The sequence below is a fragment of the Amblyomma americanum genome, chromosome 1 (genome assembly GCF_052857255.1).
Source record: "Amblyomma americanum isolate KBUSLIRL-KWMA chromosome 1, ASM5285725v1, whole genome shotgun sequence".
NCBI classification, from domain to species: Eukaryota; Metazoa; Arthropoda; class Arachnida; order Ixodida; family Ixodidae; genus Amblyomma; species Amblyomma americanum.
Genome location: NC_135497.1, coordinates 61,400,302 through 61,422,197, shown reverse-complemented (window position 1 = coordinate 61,422,197; position 21,896 = coordinate 61,400,302). Strand labels below are relative to the sequence as shown.

Below are 21,896 nucleotides of genomic sequence, written 5' to 3'. Positions count from 1 at the left end.
GAACAGTGGGAAAATTTTTAAATCAGACTTTCTCAGCAACAAATGCATTGTTTGCTGCCGAACAGTTTTTATCCCGAGTAAAAATTGGAGTAGCTCTCAGTGCCCCTTTAAATTTAGAGCCAATGTGCAGATGAGGTGCACTGACATTGACAGTTGTGAAAAACTTGACCATTTAGCATGGTTACCTTAAATTGCTCAGTATCCAGCTGCAAAGACACTAAAGTACTGGTAAGTTGGTGGGCCACGGTATTTAACCCCCTTTGCACCATTTGGTGCTGCTGCGAACACTAAAAAACCAGGTTCAACATTGAAGCATTGCCGGCATGGAATTTTTATTTCATTATATTTTACTTAATGCAGAGGAGAGCCTTCACAGTTGCAGGTTGCGAGAGAGAGTGTGTAGATGCTATTGGTAAACTGGTAATGCAACAAAGACTGAGTTCCCAAGGAGATGTGAAGCACTGAAGTTTTCTGAAGTAGACATCTGCTTGTGGGGTTTAGCCTTATCTCTGACAACCGCTGATGACATGGGAGTCGTGCCTGTTTGCTTGAAAGATTGTAACCCTTGTAGTCTTAAAAAAAGCTAACTGTGCTTAAAAGACCAGTGTATGCCTCCTTCTTAAGTGCAAAGCCACACTCAATTCACCCATGACCTCCCACGCTTGAGGAATGTCTGCGTATACGTCTGTTGTAATGTGCTCCTGTAGCACTACGAAGGTTTCCAAGAACTAGTGTGTGAAGGTTGCATGAGTGTATTTACCGGATTAAATGCCTTTTACGCTGTTGCTCCATGAAACTGGGCTTAGCAGAAAATTCATTTTAACAGACTGCTTTAAATGAAATCCTCTGAAAATATTCACCAAATAGCCATGGCTTGGCACTTGACTTCCTCCGGTCCACGACAGCTAATTATATTGTCACCACCTACAGCCGTTTTCAGCTCTGATGAGCAGTGAATATGTTACATCACTGTCCACTTAGAAAAACCGCTGGCAATGAACTCCAATGTCCAAGATAGGCCACTGCTTCAGGCCAGTTTCCAACAACAGAACTGTTTCTTGGACACTGCAGAAACCTGCATACCTTACTTAAATCCCATTTCATCATACTAGCATCTATTGCGAGATGCTGCACTTTTGAGTCACTTGCACAATCTATGATAACTGATATGTGTTTTGAGCCATGTGTGATATTGACATTTCGGTAAAAATATTTCAACTCTACACAGAAGTCAAGCACCACAGATATGTTGACCTGGAAACTTAGTGCACATATTCCTTTAAATTTAAGAAATGAATTGGAATCTCTTAGTACAGACAGGCTTGCATTGATAGTGGAATTCCGTTATTGTTGGAAGATGGTGCTAGACCTTTAGATTACAGAACAGCTCCTGTGCCATCTTTATATTTTTGAAGAGACCAGTACCGTGTAGCAGTATCGACTTTTGTGTTTGCAGCTTTTCGTGCGCCTTAATTTTCACGTCATTTGTGTGCCTTGTATAGTGGATGCATTGCTTACTGTTATGGTTCCTCTACTGTGCACTGTGGTATGGACCATTATGTTATTTTTTGGGCACTAAGCATAGCCACATAGTGAAACTCGATGAACTAGTTTAGTATTAAAGGGACACTGAGGAGAAATTGAAGTTGGCTTGTATCCATAGAATACCAGCTCCTGATCACAAAAACGCCACTCTTCCTGAAAACAAAACTCTTGTAATGTAGAAAATAGCAAGAACCAAAATACAGGTATCGCCACCACAGGCCAATCTCGCAAGTACAAGCATGATGACTTCCTAGGACAAGAGGCGCCACCATGGAGGAATTTTCCTTACTTCATGGACGCGACAAATCTCTGAGGCTTGCAAAGGAAGGTAGCGCACCGCACCGCTACCCACCAGAAATCACGGAGTCTTCGTTTACGTCACGTCTCACGTCACTCCGTTCTGTGTCGTCATAAGAGTTCTCCGTGTCGTCATAAAAGTTCTCGAGTTTGAATCAGAGCGGCGGGAAAAAATTTTTCAACTTCGAATCCAAATTTCTTTGAAATAAATGCATCTTTCGCTCCCGGACACGCGTCAACAAAGCCATGAAATGCCGAACTATCAGATATTGCTAACAAAAAAATTTTGATAGGGTTCTCCTCAGTGTCCCTTTAAAACTGCAACACAAATGCATTCCTTGGACAGCATAAAGGTATGTGCATGCTGTGGTACAGTGGGAGGCCTTCATTAAAGAAAAACTGTAGACAAATGTGATGTGAAATGATAATTGAGTGTGAATTGAAAGAATAGAAGAATTTCCCTAGTATTTGATGTCACAGTGGAGCAGTTTCGGAGAACAGCGGGCACTTGGTATTATCGCTGTCTGACCTTTGGACTTTTCTTGTGCAGGTGCTAAATGTAGCCACCTGCTATGGTGTGTTATTGAATCCCCTCTCCAGAAAAAAAAAACGGTCCCTCCTCCGACAGCACTGCATTGTAGTGAATGAAGGCATGCGCTTTTTGTTAGAATTCTTCTTCACGATGTCTAAACCACTCAAATAGTGAAATGTTGCTCTAGCAAGCATTCCAGTAAAAACCTATTTTTCTATTTGAACTAGTCACATGCTGAAACGCACAAAGACTAAAGCCTTCTAAAGCTAGTATAGCAAAGGTTTGAGGCTTAGGTGAGGCATCACAGCATCTAAATAGGCAAGAAACTCTTAGTTTCTCCAGTAAGCATTAAAACTTTATACTTTAACAGGCATAGTTCAAACAGGTGTAAAATCGCACTGTTTAAAACAAAGTTAACTAAATTTACATCATAATGCCTGACAAGCAGATTAATTGCCCATTCTGTTGGATGGATGTTTATGGCTTAAAAACACTTATTCCTGAATCTTTTCATTAATTATATCTCGTAGCCAAATTGGCAGTTAAACTGCAAAAGCCTTTGCAGTGCAGTGGTTTGAGATGTATGTTCCTGTTTGCACAAAAAACAGATGTGGCTACATTACAAACACTTTAGTTAATGTACAGTACTCACGGATTGAAATAGGACATTCGGAGCGCTAGCCTTGCAGTGCCACGCAGGCATGTGGTAAACCACAGGCCGGCTCATGGCTACTGGAAGGAACAATTCTGCTTTGTAGATGTTCTCCCTCTCGCGCCATACCACAATGCACCACCTTGGTTCCATGAGCGTCTACGGGCGGCGTTCCATGAAGCGACGGCCACGCGCTCCGAATGTCCTATTTCAATCCGTGAGTACTGTACATGGTTAAATCAGCTGTTTATGTAGCAGTTGGCTACAAATATTGCACATTAGCTTCAAGGTTGAGTACAAAAGTTTGCCATGAGCAGTTTGTACCAAATTGTTTCTTTGTGGCATGGGTTGTTGCCTGTGGTGTGTGAAGAAATAAAAACATTTAGCATTATTTGCATTTTTATCGAATTTCTTGAAGTATATACTATTGCGACTAGTTCAAGACCACTTCAAGCTTTTATTCATGGCAGTCGCTTCCACTTGCATTGTGTCTTCAATACTAAACAAATTCTGATCTTTGTAAGTAGACTTGGCTTACAGTGTGGAAGTTAGGGGATAGCTGGTTCAATATTGTTTCAGTTAGTCTGCTATTACAGGAATACAAAAAAAGGGGGGGGGGGGGTAGGGAGAGGCAAGAAAACAATAGAAATTGCATTTTGGTTCCATGAACTAGTCTGGGTATCAATGTCTAGGATTTAAAAGGTTTGAATACATGCAGTCTTTTTCATCTTCGTTTTTTTTGTCGCTTATTGTAGTGCTACTGCAGTAAGGCATTAACCGAACTGAGGACTCTACTAGGCAGCGTGAACCAAACGCTGCAAGAAGAAAAAAAGGACTCGTATTCAAATTCCATGGTGCATGATGGTGCTGTGTTTATTGCACACACTCCGTGCAATTCAGCACATGATCATGGCTGCCATGTGCATAAAACGTTCCTTGTAACAACGAAACAAGTAAATTTCGACATTCTAAAAACGTAATGGGCCTATTCCTATGTGACTGCATATCACAGAGGTTCTTGAAAAGGCGGATAAATGACGCGGCATGGAAGTGGTCCCAATAAAACCACGCACAAATGTATAGCAGCAGAGGTTAATCTACTGTCTCTGGAGGAGGTCTTTCAAGGACTTCCAAGTACTGCACAGCCGAAAGTACCTTTTCGCCACTAAACAATGTGTGCTCCCTCCACGGAGGAAAAATACGTAATACGGCACCGCAATCGAGCTTTTCGCTCTCAGCTAATTCCAAAGGAAGTGTCAGGCAGATCTTCGACGTGACGTTGCATGCAGTATCGACTTCACATGCACAGTAGGCGATGCCATAGATGCTCTCTATGGTAAGTACTCTGGCCGTTAAAGCCTCAGCAGCTTCTGGACAAAGCATTTTTGGGAAGTGAGCGTTTTCCTTGTAGAATTGCCACAGTGTCAACTCTGAACTTTCCCTCTGCCTAGCGATCAAAAGGCGCTCTTCAAATCCATTTTTGATTGCACTCTGCATCTGCTCTGGGCTTTCCCCGCCGCCGACATGGATATCATGTGGTTTGAAGACTGGCTGGCTCGGGTTTTCCAAAGCTGGCAGCTGTGAGCCTACGTTACACATCCCAAGCGAACGTGGTGCCGTGTCAGCTGAGCTATTTAATTCATCTTCAGTAACTTCGTCGATGGTCGTACGAGCTCCAACGGACATACTCTTGTGATAAATGTCACCTGCGGAATCGTCGTTACTGCTTTCATCAATCGCGCACTGGTTCCCTTGTAAATGGTATATCTTTCGCCTTTTGCGAGGCAATCGTACACACGTACCGGTGGCTTGTGTCTTGTCAGGAACAAAGCACGATATCCGGGAGTCTGTATCGAAGCCTGTGCTGCAAGAGGCACTTGCCTGCGGTGAGGTTGGTGTCAGATTTGGGGCTAAGTCTAGCGTGCCGCTCTTCTGCTCTTCCGGTGTCGTAGACTCGCACACCGGCACTGGAAATCGTTGCCGTGCCAACTGTGCTGGCACGGCGAAAGTTGGTTGCTCTTGTTCCCTTTTTCTTTCACCAGAGAGGCTAGAATCTGCAGTAGACGCATTAACGGCATCAGAATCCACATCTTCGAATAAATGCTGCGATGAGCTGGAATGCTCGTCAAAATCGCAGATATCGACGACAGTGTCGTCGTGATCCAGCATGCTCCAGCCAGGCAAGCCCTGGTCATGTTTCACGTCCCGAAACATGCCGAACAGCGCAAGAACTCGACGAATGAACTGCATTGCACCTTCTGGAAACAGGTCGACAAGAACATTCAGACACGGGTTTCCCCTTGTGGCTCGCACAACTTGTTACTACAATTAACCACCCGCAAACAGACGATAAAACTCACTCAAGGACAAGGATACGAGGATATCAACATATTTCGCGCACTTCGCGCGACTGCCATTGAGCAGCAGGGTGTGTGAAAACGAGAAATTTCGTAACAAGGCTCCAATTTTCAGGAGGCTGTAAATAAGCAGATACAACCTTTGGTAACACAACATGCTGAAAAAATTAGTGACGACGTTTAATGTCCCAAAATACTTCAACAGAGTAAGCGTCTAATACGAGTAGCAGCATCTGCAACGCTGTTTTTCCCACGGAGAAAGAATTTCACGTTTTCCGCCTAAAAACCGCCTGAAAAAAACAAACAAAAAACTATGGAGCGTAACTCGTCTATGGAATTATAAGGAAAATATGGTCAGTATATATTTCAGAAAAGAAGTATGTGTTTATCAGCACTTAGACATTTAGCTCAGTTTTCTTTTTGACAATATTGAAATGAGTGCAAGTTATGTAACGACATCAACCATATTCATTGGAAATACCTTCTTGCCTCCCTGAGAGGGAAAAAAAAAAAAGCGGCTTGACCAATGGGAGGCTCTCCTACAGAGCTCCGATCCGGACACAAAGGTCGTGTTACGTGGAACTCATATGGGTGCCTGCCCACTCCGGGAATCCCGGAAACGAGGCTGCCAGCGCTTTAGCCCGAGGTTCTCTCAACCGGGCACCGGCGGCCTCCGATCTAGGGTTCTCACGGGTGCGCATGCATTCACGCAGGCCTGCAAAGCCGAGCATGGTCTCTGGTGTGATCTTCCCATAGTGTCTCCGTTGTTTGCCACTTTCGCATGCTCAAACAGCCGGCAACCTTTAGCTTGTTTCATATATTCATCAAGTGCCATTAAACATTTTACTACATCACAAATGATTTAGCGCTACTTCTGGCTGTCATTATTGAATCTCGAATTTCACCCCGACATCCCATTTTCTGCCTTCACTATAGCACAACTCTTTCTTCTCCATCCAGTTCCCACACTACAAGGATACAAGTACCTATAAGCAACTGCTTACCATTTCCTTTCTGCACACAATGCTGCAGAAGAAATGTACAGAAAAAATGTGAACCATAAGTCTGAGAATTGGCATGCTTGGGTTATAGAGAGAACTAAATTTGCTGCTACCTTCACTGTTTACAGCATTGATGTTTAAGGGGCCACAAAAGCCGCCTTACCATTCTCAGCAAAGACTTCTACTTTTCATTTTGCCGCATCACTTGAGCAAGGCCACCATATGATAATGCTTTTTGGGGCAGTTATGCTCCGTAGAATGAAAACTGAAACTGAAACTAAACACGAACACAGACATGCAAAATATGCATTTCAACTTCATCTGTACAAGCCTACAGTTAGTAGAAGTGCACTTCAGTAGGTGATGGCCTTCGGGATGAATACAGTGAATAAGCAAGCTTTTTTTTATTCAGTCATATGGTGCACACACGTGGACACACACACACACACTCAAAATAAATTAAAAAACAATTGCGAACAAATTTATTAGCACATACACAATCATTTCTTTTCCTCCCTCTAGTCATCCAACACAAATATACATCACATGGTTATTTACTTAGAGGTTGCTGAAATGCTTTCTGAAGCAGATGATGAGGTGCTTGGTCCTTGAAAAAACAAAAGAAAAAAGATATGCAATGTACACACACTATTAGATCAGGTAGGAGACATCAGCTTCACATACCGTACAAAAGGTATGCCACTGAACATGGAGATGGGCAAAAAAAGAACATGGCACTAAAGTATACATTATAAATGTAGAATAGGAGCGAGAAGGCTACATTATATTTGGAGTGCTAAAAAATTTAGGGGTGGATGAATGTTCAGAAATTTCTAATAGCGAATCAAATATCCTCCTATTTGGTTATTCGAACAAATCAAATTATGTATGTTCAAAAATTATTCGAAACAAATCGAATATGTCCTTAAGTTTTCGAATATGTTTCGAATAACTGGCGCAAAGTTTGAAGGCCTGCCGTATATTTCTTCCAAGACTATTCCAAAAACAGGAACCATACATACAGCGTATTATGGACAGAAGGACAGGGGCAAAACAGAAACATGGTAAGAGGTAAAACAAAGTGCAAGACGTTGCCAGTGGCTGTAATTGAGCTATGTCACAACAAAAAATGCGCAACTTTTTGAGGCTTACTTATTTCTTACTTTCATTCCGCAGAGAAAGTGGAGTAGGAGCTAAAGGCTCAAGGCCTGACAGACGCTCCTACCCCAGACAGCAAACCCGGCATACAGTGCCCAATGTTGATAACAAAAGTAATGTTCAGCACAAATGTTCTGGTGACTTCCACACAAATGTGTATTTCAAAGCATTGGCACAATGTATTCGCAGAACCAACTAGCCACCTTTGTAGCTTTGCTTACAAATGTGTACATATACAAAAAAGCTGAAATGTTTTCAATAAATTTGGACATAACAGAACGCAACTATAAATAAATATGAAAACATAACTCATCCATGTATATTATTTACATCCTTCAAATGTACATATCAGAACTAACTGAATATATGCACATGCACTTTGGACATATGACTAACTACTTTTTGGGTGCAGATGTAGCCAGCATGAATATCCACGCTAGCTTTGGCAGTGTTGCACGCTATGTATGAAGCAGAGTCTAATTGAAACTGATTGTAGTGCATTCAGCCTTATGATGAAACCAGAAGCTGGTTCATGAGCTGGATGTGAAATGATATCTGAACAAAGCATTTTAACAAATGCCAGGGGTCTCACCAACAGCCTTCTTCAATGATCCATATTTTTCTCTCAACTGAATGATATCATCTGCAAATGCAGCCACATCCTCCTCAGACTCGGCAACACTGTTGAGCACTTCCTGCGAAAAAAAAAAAAAAAAGTGTCCATAGTCGGATACAACTTAAGTTTGCAGTGAAGCTCCGCCCACATTCAGGACCGCCGCACCTCCACGACAAAAAGTAGTCTGTTGTTAAGCTAATCACATGAAAAAAAAAAGTATAATCTCTAGAATTTTGATACCTGGACTGTTTGATAAAGTCAAGCATTAAACAGCTGATTTCGTTTACTGTTGTGATTGGCTAGCGGAGTAATATAGGACGCTGCAGACCGTGGCCCAGTGTTAACTGCTGTTTTTTTAAGTTGTATCCTACTAAAGCTTAGCGTTCAAGCTTGAGCCTAGGTATGCTTGAAAGGTCCCAGAGGTACCATGGCTCCCCCCCGAGGGGAAGGGGGAGGACAGGTGCTGCCAAAAAGTTTACCTGGCTGTATTGGAGAGCTGTGCACACACCTATGACCTGAATGTGAAATGCATTGAGGGAAACGCAAAATGTTTGCCCCTTTGACATTAGCCTCGTTGAGCAGCATCGACAGGAAACTTCAAGATAGCAGCATAGTTTTGTTTCGGTGAGCACGCAAATATTATCTTGTAATAAACAAGCATGAATATAGCTCTGAATATACTGCAACTTGATTTTGAAGAGATGCAAGTGACCAGATGAGCAGCACATAAAGCCACTGACATCAAAGCAACGAAATGGCACTACTCAATACACAGAGTGAAATTTTCCAGGTTCTCAAAGCTGAGTGGAGAGTGCTGAAGCCAGAGAATGGCTTGCTCCTGGCAGGCTGTCTGGGATGCTGACACCAAGGTGGTGTGCCGATGCTTGTAAGCCCACATGACCAACACGAATTTTTTTTCTGGGTGTTCTGTGGAATAATCTGCTCTGTCCTCTTTGAATACTAAACCTAAACTAGCAATGTTAATTGACATCATTGTTCACTGGAGCAGTGGACCTTTAACTCACGATTACTTGGTCAATAACTACTCGCAAAAGCTGAAGGAAAAAAGGACTACTTCAAAATTTATTTTTAGGCTCACTGGATGAGCCTCTCATTAGCACAATCCTGGCCATATATTTCATTCATATACAACCATTTCATTTTTGTTGTAATGCCAAAAACAAGCTTGTCTTGTCAGTCTCATGGGCTGGGCTTACATGGGCATCTTTGTATCTGGATTAAAAATTTTTCTGTATTTGAGGATTAGGCAATAGGTTACACTTCAATATGGTACAATGGTAAAAAAATTGTGTGCTTATGTCTATCTAGAAAGCATTATACAATTTGAAATATTTTGGGATTTTTTTCACTGAGGCAGAAAACTTATGAATGCTCCTTTTCGTGTGGGTCACAAATATTTCATTAAAGGAACAAGCTCCAAATTCATTCCATAAGTGGTAGTCTCTTACTTGGTGCACATAAATGCACCAAGTGAAGATTGATAAATGCAATCTGCAGGCATCAGTCAAAAGTTATAAAATGGAACAGATGAAAATAATAACACACAAGCCAAGACTTTAAAAGCACAGAGGGCAAAAAACTAGTCCAGTCTGTTTCTAAAGGCATCCTAAACAAACCTTAACGTAATATGTAGACGAAATAAGCTTCATAGGAAAATTCAGCCCTACAAGATCAGTGCTCATTCTGTATATTCATGATTCGAAACAGGCTGAAGCCCATGCTAGTATCTATGTCATCTTTTCAGTGCCTAACAAGTTGGAAAAGCTATGCAAAAAAATTGGAGGGGACACTCAAACTCCACCTTAAAGGTGCACTAAAGAGCGTTCAGGAAAACTATTTTGCTTTTATTTTGTTTTCTGTGTTCCCGTGAATAAATAATTTCAGTCAAAGACAACACAGCCACAAATTAAGCTCACGGAAATAAAAATATGCGTGGACATTTGCTTTCACGAGACTCAACCTCATCACTCTGCAATGGCTAGTGCAAAATACTATGATCCGTGAAGACATCCGAAGCAATTTTTATTGCTCTTTTTGGACAAAATGTAAGTAACAGCTTAATAAAACCACTACATATTTGCAGTTCGAGAACATACCATGGAAACATCAAGCCTGAAGCAAACGGACTAAGTTTTCTCCTCGTCTGCTGCCACAGGGGTGCTGCGCCCGACTGTATGGTCCGGTTGAATGCAGCTGACCAGCAACCCGCACGTTTTCAAAGATCACTCTGTGTATTACTCTGCCAATGGCAGGGTGGCAAGCCGCCATGCACACAGGATAATAATTCGAAGTTCTTAAAAATGCTTGCAGCGTGTAAATGGAGTTCCCGTGATAAAAAGATGAACTCAAAATCCTCTTCAGTGCACCCTTAAGGATTTGACATGATGGCGTTAATGGGTTAACGCTCATATACACGGAACTGGTCATTCTCTATTTTACACTTATAGGTTGCTGGGAGTCCTCATATCACTCCTGGTGCAGCGATTCAACGGTTAACTCTTTCTGGCCCAGCGATTCCAAATGGAATCACGAAATTTAGAAACCATTAGTTTAGAATTGAGCAAGAAAGCTCTAGTGGTTTTGCAGTAGTTCCTACATTTAGCAATTCATCAACATAATTTGGCGGGCTTTCACTTGACTGACACATGTAAGTAGAAAATGGATATATAAACTGTGCATGTTTTGCTGCTGCCATTGGCTGGCGCCACTTCCTCCATTGCACAGTGTCAAAGAAAGAAAATCATTTTTGTTTTCTCTAATTGCATGGATGGGTACAAATTTATTTATTTAGGATACACCTCAAGGATCCCAGATATGGGGTATTACATGAGCCTCAAGATATTACATAAGCCTCAAGGTACTCATTCAAAATAAATTATTTTGGCAAAACACATTTTCAAGTGCTAAAATATTTTGCAAATAATAACAATTCCAAATGGAATCACTGAAGGCCCTATTGCAGAATAAGCAGCGCAGTCATATTTGAGTTACCTGTGACTGCTTACGTTGTGTAAATATTGCCCCCTCTACAGTGGTCATGTAACAGAACGTTTCAGAAAGTTTTTTTCCTCTGAAGACTATTACAGTCAGTGCAAGCACTTTTCTTGGGGAAACATGCAGGTTTCAAGAGCAGCCCATCACACATGTTGAGATGTCGACTCATCCAAATGAAGAAATAGCATTCATCGCATGAAGTATAAAAAGAAACCATTGAACCTCTATGGAATATTGCCCATGGCAGCAAACTAATAACTGCAGGACGATGCAGAACTAAGTGGTAGGGAAATTATGCCGAACGCTGAAAGCCATCCAGCTTTCAATCTTCGAAAAGCCAACTACTCGCCCAACAGTTCAAGCTGTGCATTCAAAAATGTTCCCAGAGGAAAATCCGTTCTGTGAACGCAGCCCGATACTCCTGAACAAGGCAGAAATTAGGACTACGAACCCCCATCACAATGAGCACGTTCACCGCATGAATACTTCAAAAGTTTCTGCACCGACTCAATCTGTGAGAATTTCGCACAATAAATTTTTAGCAAATACATAAAGCTAGATGCTGTAACCTTGAGGCTGAAAATCTGGATACTGGGAACGTGGCTGCACTGCCTCTTACGTGCCACCTCTCAAGATAACCAGTGCTGGTCTTCAACCAACTCAAGAATTCTGCTTGCTAAGGACTGCACCCTGGCCTGCACACAATGAAAAATTAAACAGAGAGGCTCAAGCTGTGTGTCATGTCATTCTCAAGTACTCTTGGTAAGAACTGTGACACACACCTATACTTCACCAAAGACAAGTGCTGTTTCAAAGCAGTTGATATTACAAAACTTTCAGAAAAATCACCCAACCAAACATTTTGCACCAAGTCCCACTGATTCTAAGGAATCAAGCAAAGAAACTGATAAAGAACCGACGGAACTTCGATTTTCTCTTCTAGTTCAATTATCCTCCCCCAGTCTATGGATGTCACTTTTTTTGTGTTGAACAGTTTTATACCCCTGTCAGACAGGCACTTTCAAAGGATATTGAGTCCAGAGCCTTTCAGATTCTTAATCACTAACCCAGAGCTTGGAGTTGTACCACTGCTACACGGCAAACTCAATCACCGTCAAGTTTCCATCATCTCAAATTAAGGTGTTGTGGCGCCAACGTCGCCGCCAATAATTTTGCAGGCATGCTAGCAATGGCTAGCAATCAGCTCACAAGTTTAACCTGAAAAGGTTAAAAACGAAATGTTAATTTCTCGTAGTAACATTAATCACTCTTTAAATGAACTTGGTCGCCTTGGACAAGCAGTAGTAGCATTCATGCACTTTTGAAGAAGCTGGTGTTGGTTGTTTCTGTGTCGCTGGCAGCAGTGGAATCTGCTGTATGCCGCATTTTTGGACGTTTCCAAGGCATATGACTACGTCGACAGAGAACTGCTGTGGGCCATACTACAAGAACTTGGCCTGGACGGTGCCGACATTGAACTGCTTGAGGCCATATACGTGGCAGTGACCGCGTGAATGGAATGAAACAAGTACATAACAGGACCGCTTCAAATCCCACGAGGGACTTCTATGTGGCTGGTGTCACCAAACGGCTAGATGCATCTCGGCGAGGGTACATTCTGGAACATAAGGAGGGGGGCGGCAGATGATTGTGCGGCGTATCCCAGCCCTTGTGTATGCAGACAATTTCGAAGTGCTCGCTGGATCCCCTGAAGTGCTAGAACAGCTCCTAGATATATATAGCACTGAGATGACACTGCTGCGCCTGTGCTTCAGCCAAGAAAAATGTGTGGCTATGGTTTGGGGAGGAGTGGGACTCGGAGGCACTGCATGGACGCTCCAGATAGGTGTGGTGAACTCGACAACAGCAACAAAGTACCTGGGGGTGTGTTTCGGCACAGGGGCCGAGTACCTCGCACAGCATGAGCGAGAGCTCAAACTGAAAGCAGCTCGCAACAGAGGTATGTTGGGCTGTCAGTCGTTGTGGTCTTTCAACCATTACGAAGTGCTCAGGGCACTGTGGAAGATGGCAGCGGTCCCAGGACTGACTTACTCCGCCACGGTCCTACGCACCTCAACAGGCACGAGAGAGTTCTTGGAGAGGCATCAGAGGGACGTGGCGACAATGGCCCTGGGCACCCACAAACAAACTCCAATAGAGGTCATCCAGGGCGAGATGGGTTAGTTTTCGTTTACGGCACGAGAGGCCGTGAAGAAGGTGACCTATGAGAACAGACTTACGTGCCTTCCTGATACCAACCTGGCCTGCCAAACACTGGTACACACCATTTTTGCAGAGCAGTCAATGAGGTGGACGCGGCGGACGCTCCACCTTTGTCAGCGATATGGTTTGCCAGTGGTAAGCCTTGCAACCCCAGTTAGCTCGTGCGGCTAAAAGGAAGTGCACCTCGTGGAGACTGAACAATGGCATGCAGTAGCCAGGCGGAAGTCCTCGCTGGAGGTTTATTGTGCGGAGAAAAAGTCAATTTCTAGGGAGTGGTGCTAAGACAACTCTACAGGCAGTGGACTCCTTGCTAAAGTGAGATGTGGAGTGCTGCGCACAAAGGTATGGAGAGCAAGTTTCTCCGAAGGCCTCCAGACGACATGTGCCATCTGTGAGAATGCGGAAGAGACAGTGGAACATGTGATCACGGAATGCCTGGGCATTTCTCCCTCAGCCTGCACATCATCGCAGCCAACCACACTCGATTTTTGGACGGAGTGTGACGCAGTTGCAGCGAGGTGACGAAGAAACGACTCGAATATTGGTGGCAGCATGGAGCAATGTGGAGTGAACATTGATAAGGGATTATCCATTCACCACTCTAAAGTTCTGAGTTTTATGAATGCGTTTTCTTTTTGACTCTGCTGTGCAATCTACGCAGCGGCGACTCGTTACGAAGGGCACAGCCACATCACCATCACTATCACTGTTTTGTAGCCCAGCCTGCCCTTTTTTTCTGTAAAATAAGTTGTATATTTTGAAGTCCCATGTTTTTCAGAGATGATACTCCAGTGAATTTATTCCCCAGCATGGTGTGCGCTCCGCGTCAGAGAGAGCACGCAGCCCCTACTCTTAGGCCCTCGAGATCTCTACTATTGACTTTAGACTACTGACTCAATGGCCGTTTGAGCCGCCTGTGTAGCAGTGCTTGATCGCCCTTAAGTGCTGCCACCGGTGGGGCTTGTGAGGCCCATGTTGTTCTTTCTGAGCAACCTCTTGCAACCAGTCATTAATTTAACTGCCACCTGCCATGGTGAGTAGTTTGCTGACAATCCTGGTGGACAGGTTGTGACGACGTCACAAGGTCACATGACCTAGGTTGCCCACCTGCCCCCTAGGTTGCTTCTCTGAGGATTTTTCATAGATTTTGAACTCATGTGTCCAATGACGTCGATGCCAGCTCTTCCACAACACAGGACCCTTAATGTTATCGCATTAATAAGGAAACATAGATAACGTACCAGAAGAGAGTGAACAGTCCAGGAAGCATCAGAAGTGCTTTGCAGATTGCCATAAAAATATGGCTTATGCCATTTTTTCACTTTGCAATACAGCATATGGCAGTCAAACAGGAATGCCTCAATCCTCATCACCCAACGCCAGCTAGCAGACACTGGATGGTATTGGAAAGTGCCATTCGGTGACTGCTTGAAAATAAATCTCAACGGAACTGAATGACCAATTAATAAAACATATTATGCCTAAGGCTGCCACTGAAGCTTGCCGTGCAGAGGTTGCTTTTGCATTCCATACTTCTGTGACACTAAAGATGTTGAGACCATTAGCCAACTCACTCTGCAGAAAATTGTGTCTGCCAGCAATTTTGTGGCCCTCTCTGTTATCAATCTTAGCTTTCTTCAAACTTGTGGATAGCTAGATTTTCAGCACCAGCTGTGCGCACCCCGTCCTCAACATTTAACTAGCTTCTGGATTGGATTTTGGATTTTTATGGCGCAAGGGCATCTGTGGCCAAAGAGCGCCATGGCACAAGGCATTTTCGACTTCTCAAGGTGGGGTCAAAGACCCATTTCCCAAGCATTTCACCCTAAATAATCTGAGCATCAGACCAGGGGAAAGCGGGTTACGGGTTATGGGGGCTTAACGTCCCAAAGCGACTCAGGCTATGAGGGACGCCGTAGTGAAGGGCTCCGGAAATTTCGACCACCTGGGGTTCTTTAACGTGCACTGACATCGCACAGTACACGGGCCTCTAGAATTTCGCCTCCATCAAAATTCAGCCGCCACGGCCGGGATCGAACCCACGTCTTTGGGGTCAGCAGCCGAGCGCCACAACCACTGAGCCACCACGGCGGGTTGGCCAGAGGAAAGCTTGTGCCCATTGTACCACCAGTGGGTACCCGGCGGCACTGGGGATCGAACTTTAACTAGCTTCTGTTTTTCGAGTTATTATTACCTTCTTTTATTTTAGCATTGACTGATGACTGCAGACTGTGTCTATTGATTTGTCCTTGATGAATTTATATGTTTCCCTTGAATAAAGTTCAGTAGCAAGTCAACACCATGTGAGTGTGTTTCATTGGCATGTGTGTTGTCATTCTGTGCTCTCTTCAGAAAGCCATTGCACAAACATGCCCGTCGATCTGGAGAATAGGCTAGCTTATGGGATGTTCTTAAAAAATTACACAACACGGCATAGGTTCTCTAGTGGTGAGGAACGATTTTTAACGCGACAGCGTGTAGCAGAAAAGCCGGTGTCGTCGGCGCCGGCGTTGGCCGTGAGCGAAAAATCCTCCTCCTCCTCGCAATGTACCCTACTGCCCCACCAGATGGCGCGTGACGGCAGCGTCACCCGCTTGTCTCGTTCGGGGGCAATGGGGCCGTACTAGCACGCAGGATTCACGCGGTGAGTGGCGAACAACGCAGCGCACATCCAAAGCGCGCTCACCACGAAGCTTGCGGCTTGCTACCCGTTCGTTCGGCGCGGAAGCTATGCTGGCGTTCGTGGCATCGGGTTTGTCGAGAACGATGTGCCGACGAACTACGACTGCAACTTGAGTCCCGCGCGTTTCGGAAAGGTGCCTGGCAGCGCTTCTACGTCGTTTGCTGCTCCGCGGGTCCGTTTCACCGTATGTGGCAGAGCAATTTGTCTAACAGGCAAGGCGTCGCGCGATGGCGTTCCGTGGACTCCCTGGCAGTGCTGCAACACGCTGTTGCGTTCCACTCTTAAAGGCGAAGCTTAAGCGTCCTCCAATTTTTTGAATGGAAATGTCCAATAAAAAGCAAGGTGACAACACTAAATAAAAGTGCTAAAAGACTCATCATTCAAACAATGGACACCTAACATGTAACACAAAGATGAACTTTAGAATGGCTGGAAACAACTGCATCTGTACTATTAATTACACACAGTGACTGCTTCAGCAGAGGCTACCCATATTGAAAATCTCTATCCTAGAAACTAGCACATGATACCTCCTGTTTTTACATGGACATAACTCAAGTCAAAATCAGACACATTCTGAAGCAGCACACCTCACACATTGAACATTCAGCAGAAACATGCAAAAACTTACCCTTAATTTAGTGTGAAGCAAATTATGCAGTCTGTGCATATGGTCAACCATTTCGAGTGATCCGCTATGTGGGAAGGAAGGGGAAAGGGACATGAAAACAACACATTAAGAAAGAAAAAGATAAAGGAAGGTACAAAGTCTGACTGCACACACAAGAATAAAGTGGTGCCCCACTGTGGTGCACGCAACCAAGGAAAACTTACAACAAACACACCAAATCCAGTTAATGTGTATTCCCTGCAGTTCAAGGCTGCAAGAGTACACACTGTGAAGGCTGCCATTAACACAGTTTCCGAACTCCCAAAAACTCATGGGAGGCTCTTATGAAGAGAACACAGGTCAGAGTTTTGAAACAGGAGGAGGAAGGCACACCAGCATGTCAGCAACAAAGAGCTAGAGCTCAGGGCAATGCAAAAAAAACATTTTCCCCTCTTGCGTAGGAGAATGACCACTGAGCCAACGCATGGAGATGCAGCCCACTCCAAATACTTCTCAGGTGAACTAAAGTTGAAGTCAAGTCAGCCAAGTTTTCTGAAGACTTACAGGGTGTCCTGAAAGTAATGGGACAAGTCGCGGCATGGCGCGCGCATGTGCTAGATTGGGAAACCGGTTTTGGAGGAAGGAGGGGAACCTTCAGCTTCACAATGCGACTAGCTCTCTTGGCTTCGAGCAAGCAAAGAGAGTGGACGTGTTTGAGCATGTACACCTGTTTCATTGCTGCGTCGAGGAAAGCATGAAGCTAACATTGGAACAGTGCTACGCGGGGAAGCTTTGCGTTAAACTCAGTAAGTGCCTACCAAGACGTTCGAAATGATCAAGACAGCATGCGGGAATGATGCAATGTCCAGATCGCAAGTGTTCCAATGGCACAAAGCATTTACAAATGGCCGTGAAGACGTTCAGGACGACACAATCAATATTATCGTTTGTAACCGTCGTCGAGGGGTGCCTGGACCATTGCCCATCTTGAACGTCTTCACAGCTGTTTGTAAACTCTTTGTGCCATTCGAACATTTGCGATCTGGGCATTGCATCATTCCCACATGCTGTCTTGATTATGCCAAATGTCTCGGTAGGTGACTTACTCAGTTTAATGCAAAGCTTCACCGTGTAGCGCTGTTCCAACGTTTGCTCCATGGTTTCCTCCACACAACAACGAAACAGGGGTACACGCTCAAACATGTCCACTCGCTTTGCCTGCTCGAAGCCAACTGAGCTCATCGCATTGCAAAGCTGAAGGTTACCCCTACTTCCCCCAAAACCAGTTTCCCAACCTAGTGCATGCGCTCGCCACTGCGGAATTTGTCTCATTACTGACAGACCCTGTACACTAGTCGTAATCGAGCCAACCTAAAGCTGCTTGAGTTCCACACAACATGATGCCCAAAGCCACACCAGAATACTCCTAATGCAAGTTAGCTGAAATGTACACATTTCTACATTTCTACTCTGAAGTGCTTTGATCACAGCTCTGTCAATACCGCAGTGGCCCCATTTTCACAACAGCAGATTTTTCATCACTATTTTTTTTTTTTTGTAACTTCATGATAATGTTAGAAAAGTTTCGCAAATAAGAAAGTGGACGGGACTTTCATATAGTGCAAATGTTAAGCTCAGGACATCACTTACTCTGCAGGCAGAGAGTTGAGCACTTCGCAGAAGGCACCCTGGTGTATACTAGCGGCTGAGCCAGGGTACATGCGGTAATCTGAGTGGCCTGGCTCCCCAAGGTTGACTATGCGCAGAGGAACTGCAGAATAATGCTTGAAGGCACTGTTAGAAAATGCAAGCAATGATGAGTGGATGCAAGGAAATTAGTGGTGCGCACTAGCTTCATGCACATTCATGCACCTAGCTTGAGACCACAGAATTTGAAAAACACGCAACACGCATATCATGCGCTCTGGAGGTTTCCCTGCAGTAAACTCGCACAGCTGTGGCCTAATGACATTGCACCAAGCCCAAATAAAAATAAGATAGGAGTCATGTCAGGCAAGCTATGACCCTACATGCTGTGGATTGTATAAAATAAAATATTCGCAATGGAATAGACATAAAAAAGGTCTATACAAATATTCCCTTTTATTCTTCTCATCCACATACTTTTGATAGTTCCTACTTAGTCTCGTCTATCCTTTTACTTTTCAGTTTTATTTTAGATATGGAAGATATTCCATACACAATCCTGAAGAACACTGCAGAAACTAAGCATGAGGAAACCTTTTATAGTGATTACTAAGTGCTTTGCTCCACCTTTCCTCGGAACTAAGGCGCTATGACAGTAGATGATGACAGCAGGAAGCCACAAGCAAGATAATGAATGCTCATAACATGGTGAAACTAAGCAGTGAGATAAGAGTTCACAGTGAACTGTCAAGTTCTTTCTGGCACACCTTTCTCAAGGACAAAGAATGACGACAGAACAAGGGCAAGGGAAATTATGACATAACCATCAGCAAGATTTCGAATTCCTATATGGTATAACCATTTTTTTTTGTGCGATGTCAGTGCACGTTAAAGAACCCCAGGTGGCCGAAATTTCCGGAGCCCTTCACTGTACGGTGTCCCCCATAGCCTGAGTCGCTTTAGGACGTTAAACTCCCATAAACCAAACCATATTGTTGAGAGAGACAGAAAAGGCCTGGTGGCCAAATTTACAAGACCATAGATGTAACTAAGAGGAGAGGTTTTCATGAGAATACGCACGGGTCAGTGGACCGTAAAAAGACATGCTCCATGGAGTGTGTTGCATCATTAGATGAGGTACAGCCTCTGAAAAGCGCCAGCAGGAAGTAGTTCCCATAACCTTGGCCCAGCCTTCGGACCAACCGCTGGTGGAGCACTTGTTCCCGTAAGGAAGCTTGCAGGCTTGTGTTCCGTCTAAAACGGTACCACCCGACCACCTCCTAGAAAAGAAGACGACTGTTCAGAACATTGGAAACAAGTGTGGCACACATGCCAAAGGCTTGTCACACTACGGTCATTTTAATAATGCAATGCCACATTTACGAAGCTACAAGAAGCTCTAGATGCAGGAACCTTACAAAACTGCACAGAAGCTTGTATTAGCTCCACGAAATTTGGTTAGCATGCAGGAACGTGGCACTCTTAAAAAATTGCACACAAGAGCTTGTATTAGCTTCCGAACATTTGGCGGCATGCAGGAAATGCAACGAACAGCATCAGAAGGCGGCCCCACATACAAATTTGGAATTGTCACCTGTGCTTGGCCATCTGTCAAGATGTGTTGCAAAAAATGGAAGTAAAAAGAGGGAATATTTCCAATTAACATCTGCCTGAATGCAAACATACAGTTAAAAACAGAAACAATATAGCTTCCACAAATATTTGCAGTAAAAGAACACTCTATGACAAAATAGCATTTTCAACTACAAAGATTTGAGAAAGCTATATAGCTTTCCTCTGTGCCCGTATGGCTCAGGTTGATGTTAAATGTAATTATTCCTTGGGGAATTCCACTAAACACATCAAACTACATTTCGTTTCACAATAATGAAATATGAATGCTTCTTGCAACAGGCTTGAGTGCAGGAGTTGTTCAGACAATGAAAGGTGTACAAAAGGTTCTTATACCACGTAGCGGCCAAACAGCAGTAAAGCGAGTTTGTTACAATGCCCGATGACTCGTCCAATAAAAACAGCACAAAGATGTATGAAAAATGAAAAAAGCAGTAACATTTAACAGTGGTTGTCTTGTGGACTTCAAGAGTCTCTGACACATCTTCAACCAGTGTGGCACTTCCTAAATACAAGCATGCAAAACAATGTTTCCTCACCTTTGTTAAAAGAACTGTACACTTTACCTTTTGCTTGTCTCGGAGCAGTGCTGTTAACTTGTCCGTGACTAGGTGGCATTTCTTGTCATAGAATTCGAAGAGGTCGCATGAAATAATAGCACATATTTCTGAAAGCAGGAATTAGAGAGAATAATGCACATGCAGTGTCAGCGATGAAAAACATAATGGAAGAAACTTACTCAGGTTAGTCTCCTCTTTTTCTCCGTGTAATTGGGCGTCACTGATTGTGTCCGTGATACGGCTAGTGATCTCTCCCAAAAGAAACCCCTCCTATGATATTAAGACAACCCATAAATTTAGGACATCTTGAATGAGGGAATGCAGGGCTTACCTGGTCACCAGGGCTGTTGCAGTGCTCGTATATCAGCGTAGCCAGCAAAGGACCACTAATGGTGACTGTAACCGTGGCCATGAGTTAAGCTAGAAAAAAATGAGTCCAGGAATGAGCATCGAGTACCAGTACGCTGACAATCCCCACGTAAAAGGAACAAAAGCAAATTAAGAGAAAAACAATTGGAAGTTTCGAAAACATTATTACAGCTAACAACTTCAGCCTTGTTTCCAATCGTGTGTAATCCTTCAGAGTATTACCATGATATTGCTCAAGGACGTGGTGGCCGCAACTCTATGGACGCGAAATGCAACAACGTCCATGTGCTGTCAGTTCACGTTGAAGAACCTCAGGTAATCGAAATTAATTCGGAGCGTTTCCACTACGGCGTCGCTCACATCCATTTTGCAGCTTTGGGACGCTGAACCCCATATCATAGCATATTTATAGACTTTATTTACAGAGTCCAGCAGCAGCAGCAGCAAAAAAAAAACAACAACATATATGGGTACAGTAGTTTGGTTTATGAGATTTACGCCCTGAAGCGACTCGGCTATGACAAGTAACAAAAGGTGTGTTGTTGCTGTTCTGTCAAACCTGCAAATTCTCGAAGCACTGAAAACGCTGGGTATACACAATGAGGTGTGCATGCTTTCGGCAGATCGGTTAATAACTAAGGTTTTGTAGTCATTGAGCTGAGAGTAAAACTTGGGAATGCGCACAACTCGTACGTTACTTCGAAAACACGATACAAGCTTGCATACCTGCACATCAATCCGATAGTGCGATAACTTTTACCCCGCCGAGGTCCTAACCGTCCTGAAAATGAGCGATCATAGGGGGAAGATGGGCACTCAGTTATCAAACCGACACTACGCCCTATGGTAACTCCGCTTCGCTCCGATCATAGCCACAGCCACCGCGGTTACAGCAATCTAGCCAACGGAATCGCACACACAAAAAAATGGAACTAAAAAATGCTTCGCACGCTTCTCGGAAAACCGGAAAAACGTCATGTGAGGGCGTGCAAGCGCTGT

At 43.9% G+C, this 21,896-nt stretch overlaps 2 protein-coding genes across 2 annotated transcripts; both read right to left on the bottom strand.

Annotated features, from left to right (window-relative positions):
* Positions 1–3,873: 3,873 nt before the first annotated feature.
* LOC144112868 (uncharacterized) lies at positions 3,874–5,414 on the bottom strand. Its single transcript, XM_077645685.1, has one exon. It carries the CDS (start codon positions 5,274–5,276, stop codon positions 4,119–4,121), a length of 1,158 nt encoding a protein of 385 aa, XP_077501811.1. The 5' UTR covers positions 5,277–5,414; the 3' UTR covers positions 3,874–4,118.
* Positions 5,415–6,839: 1,425 nt separating this feature from the next.
* LOC144112867 (BRISC complex subunit Abraxas 2-like) lies at positions 6,840–21,831 on the bottom strand. Its single transcript, XM_077645684.1, has 9 exons — positions 21,624–21,831; positions 20,860–20,948; positions 20,708–20,798; positions 20,535–20,635; positions 19,417–19,616; positions 18,340–18,483; positions 16,711–16,774; positions 8,135–8,237; positions 6,840–6,991 (listed from the first exon to the last, which is right to left on the bottom strand). The coding sequence occupies exons 2-9, from the start codon at positions 20,938–20,940 to the stop codon at positions 6,939–6,941; spliced, it is 837 nt and encodes a 278-aa protein (XP_077501810.1). The 5' UTR covers positions 20,941–20,948; positions 21,624–21,831; the 3' UTR covers positions 6,840–6,938.
* Positions 21,832–21,896: the final 65 nt, after the last annotated feature.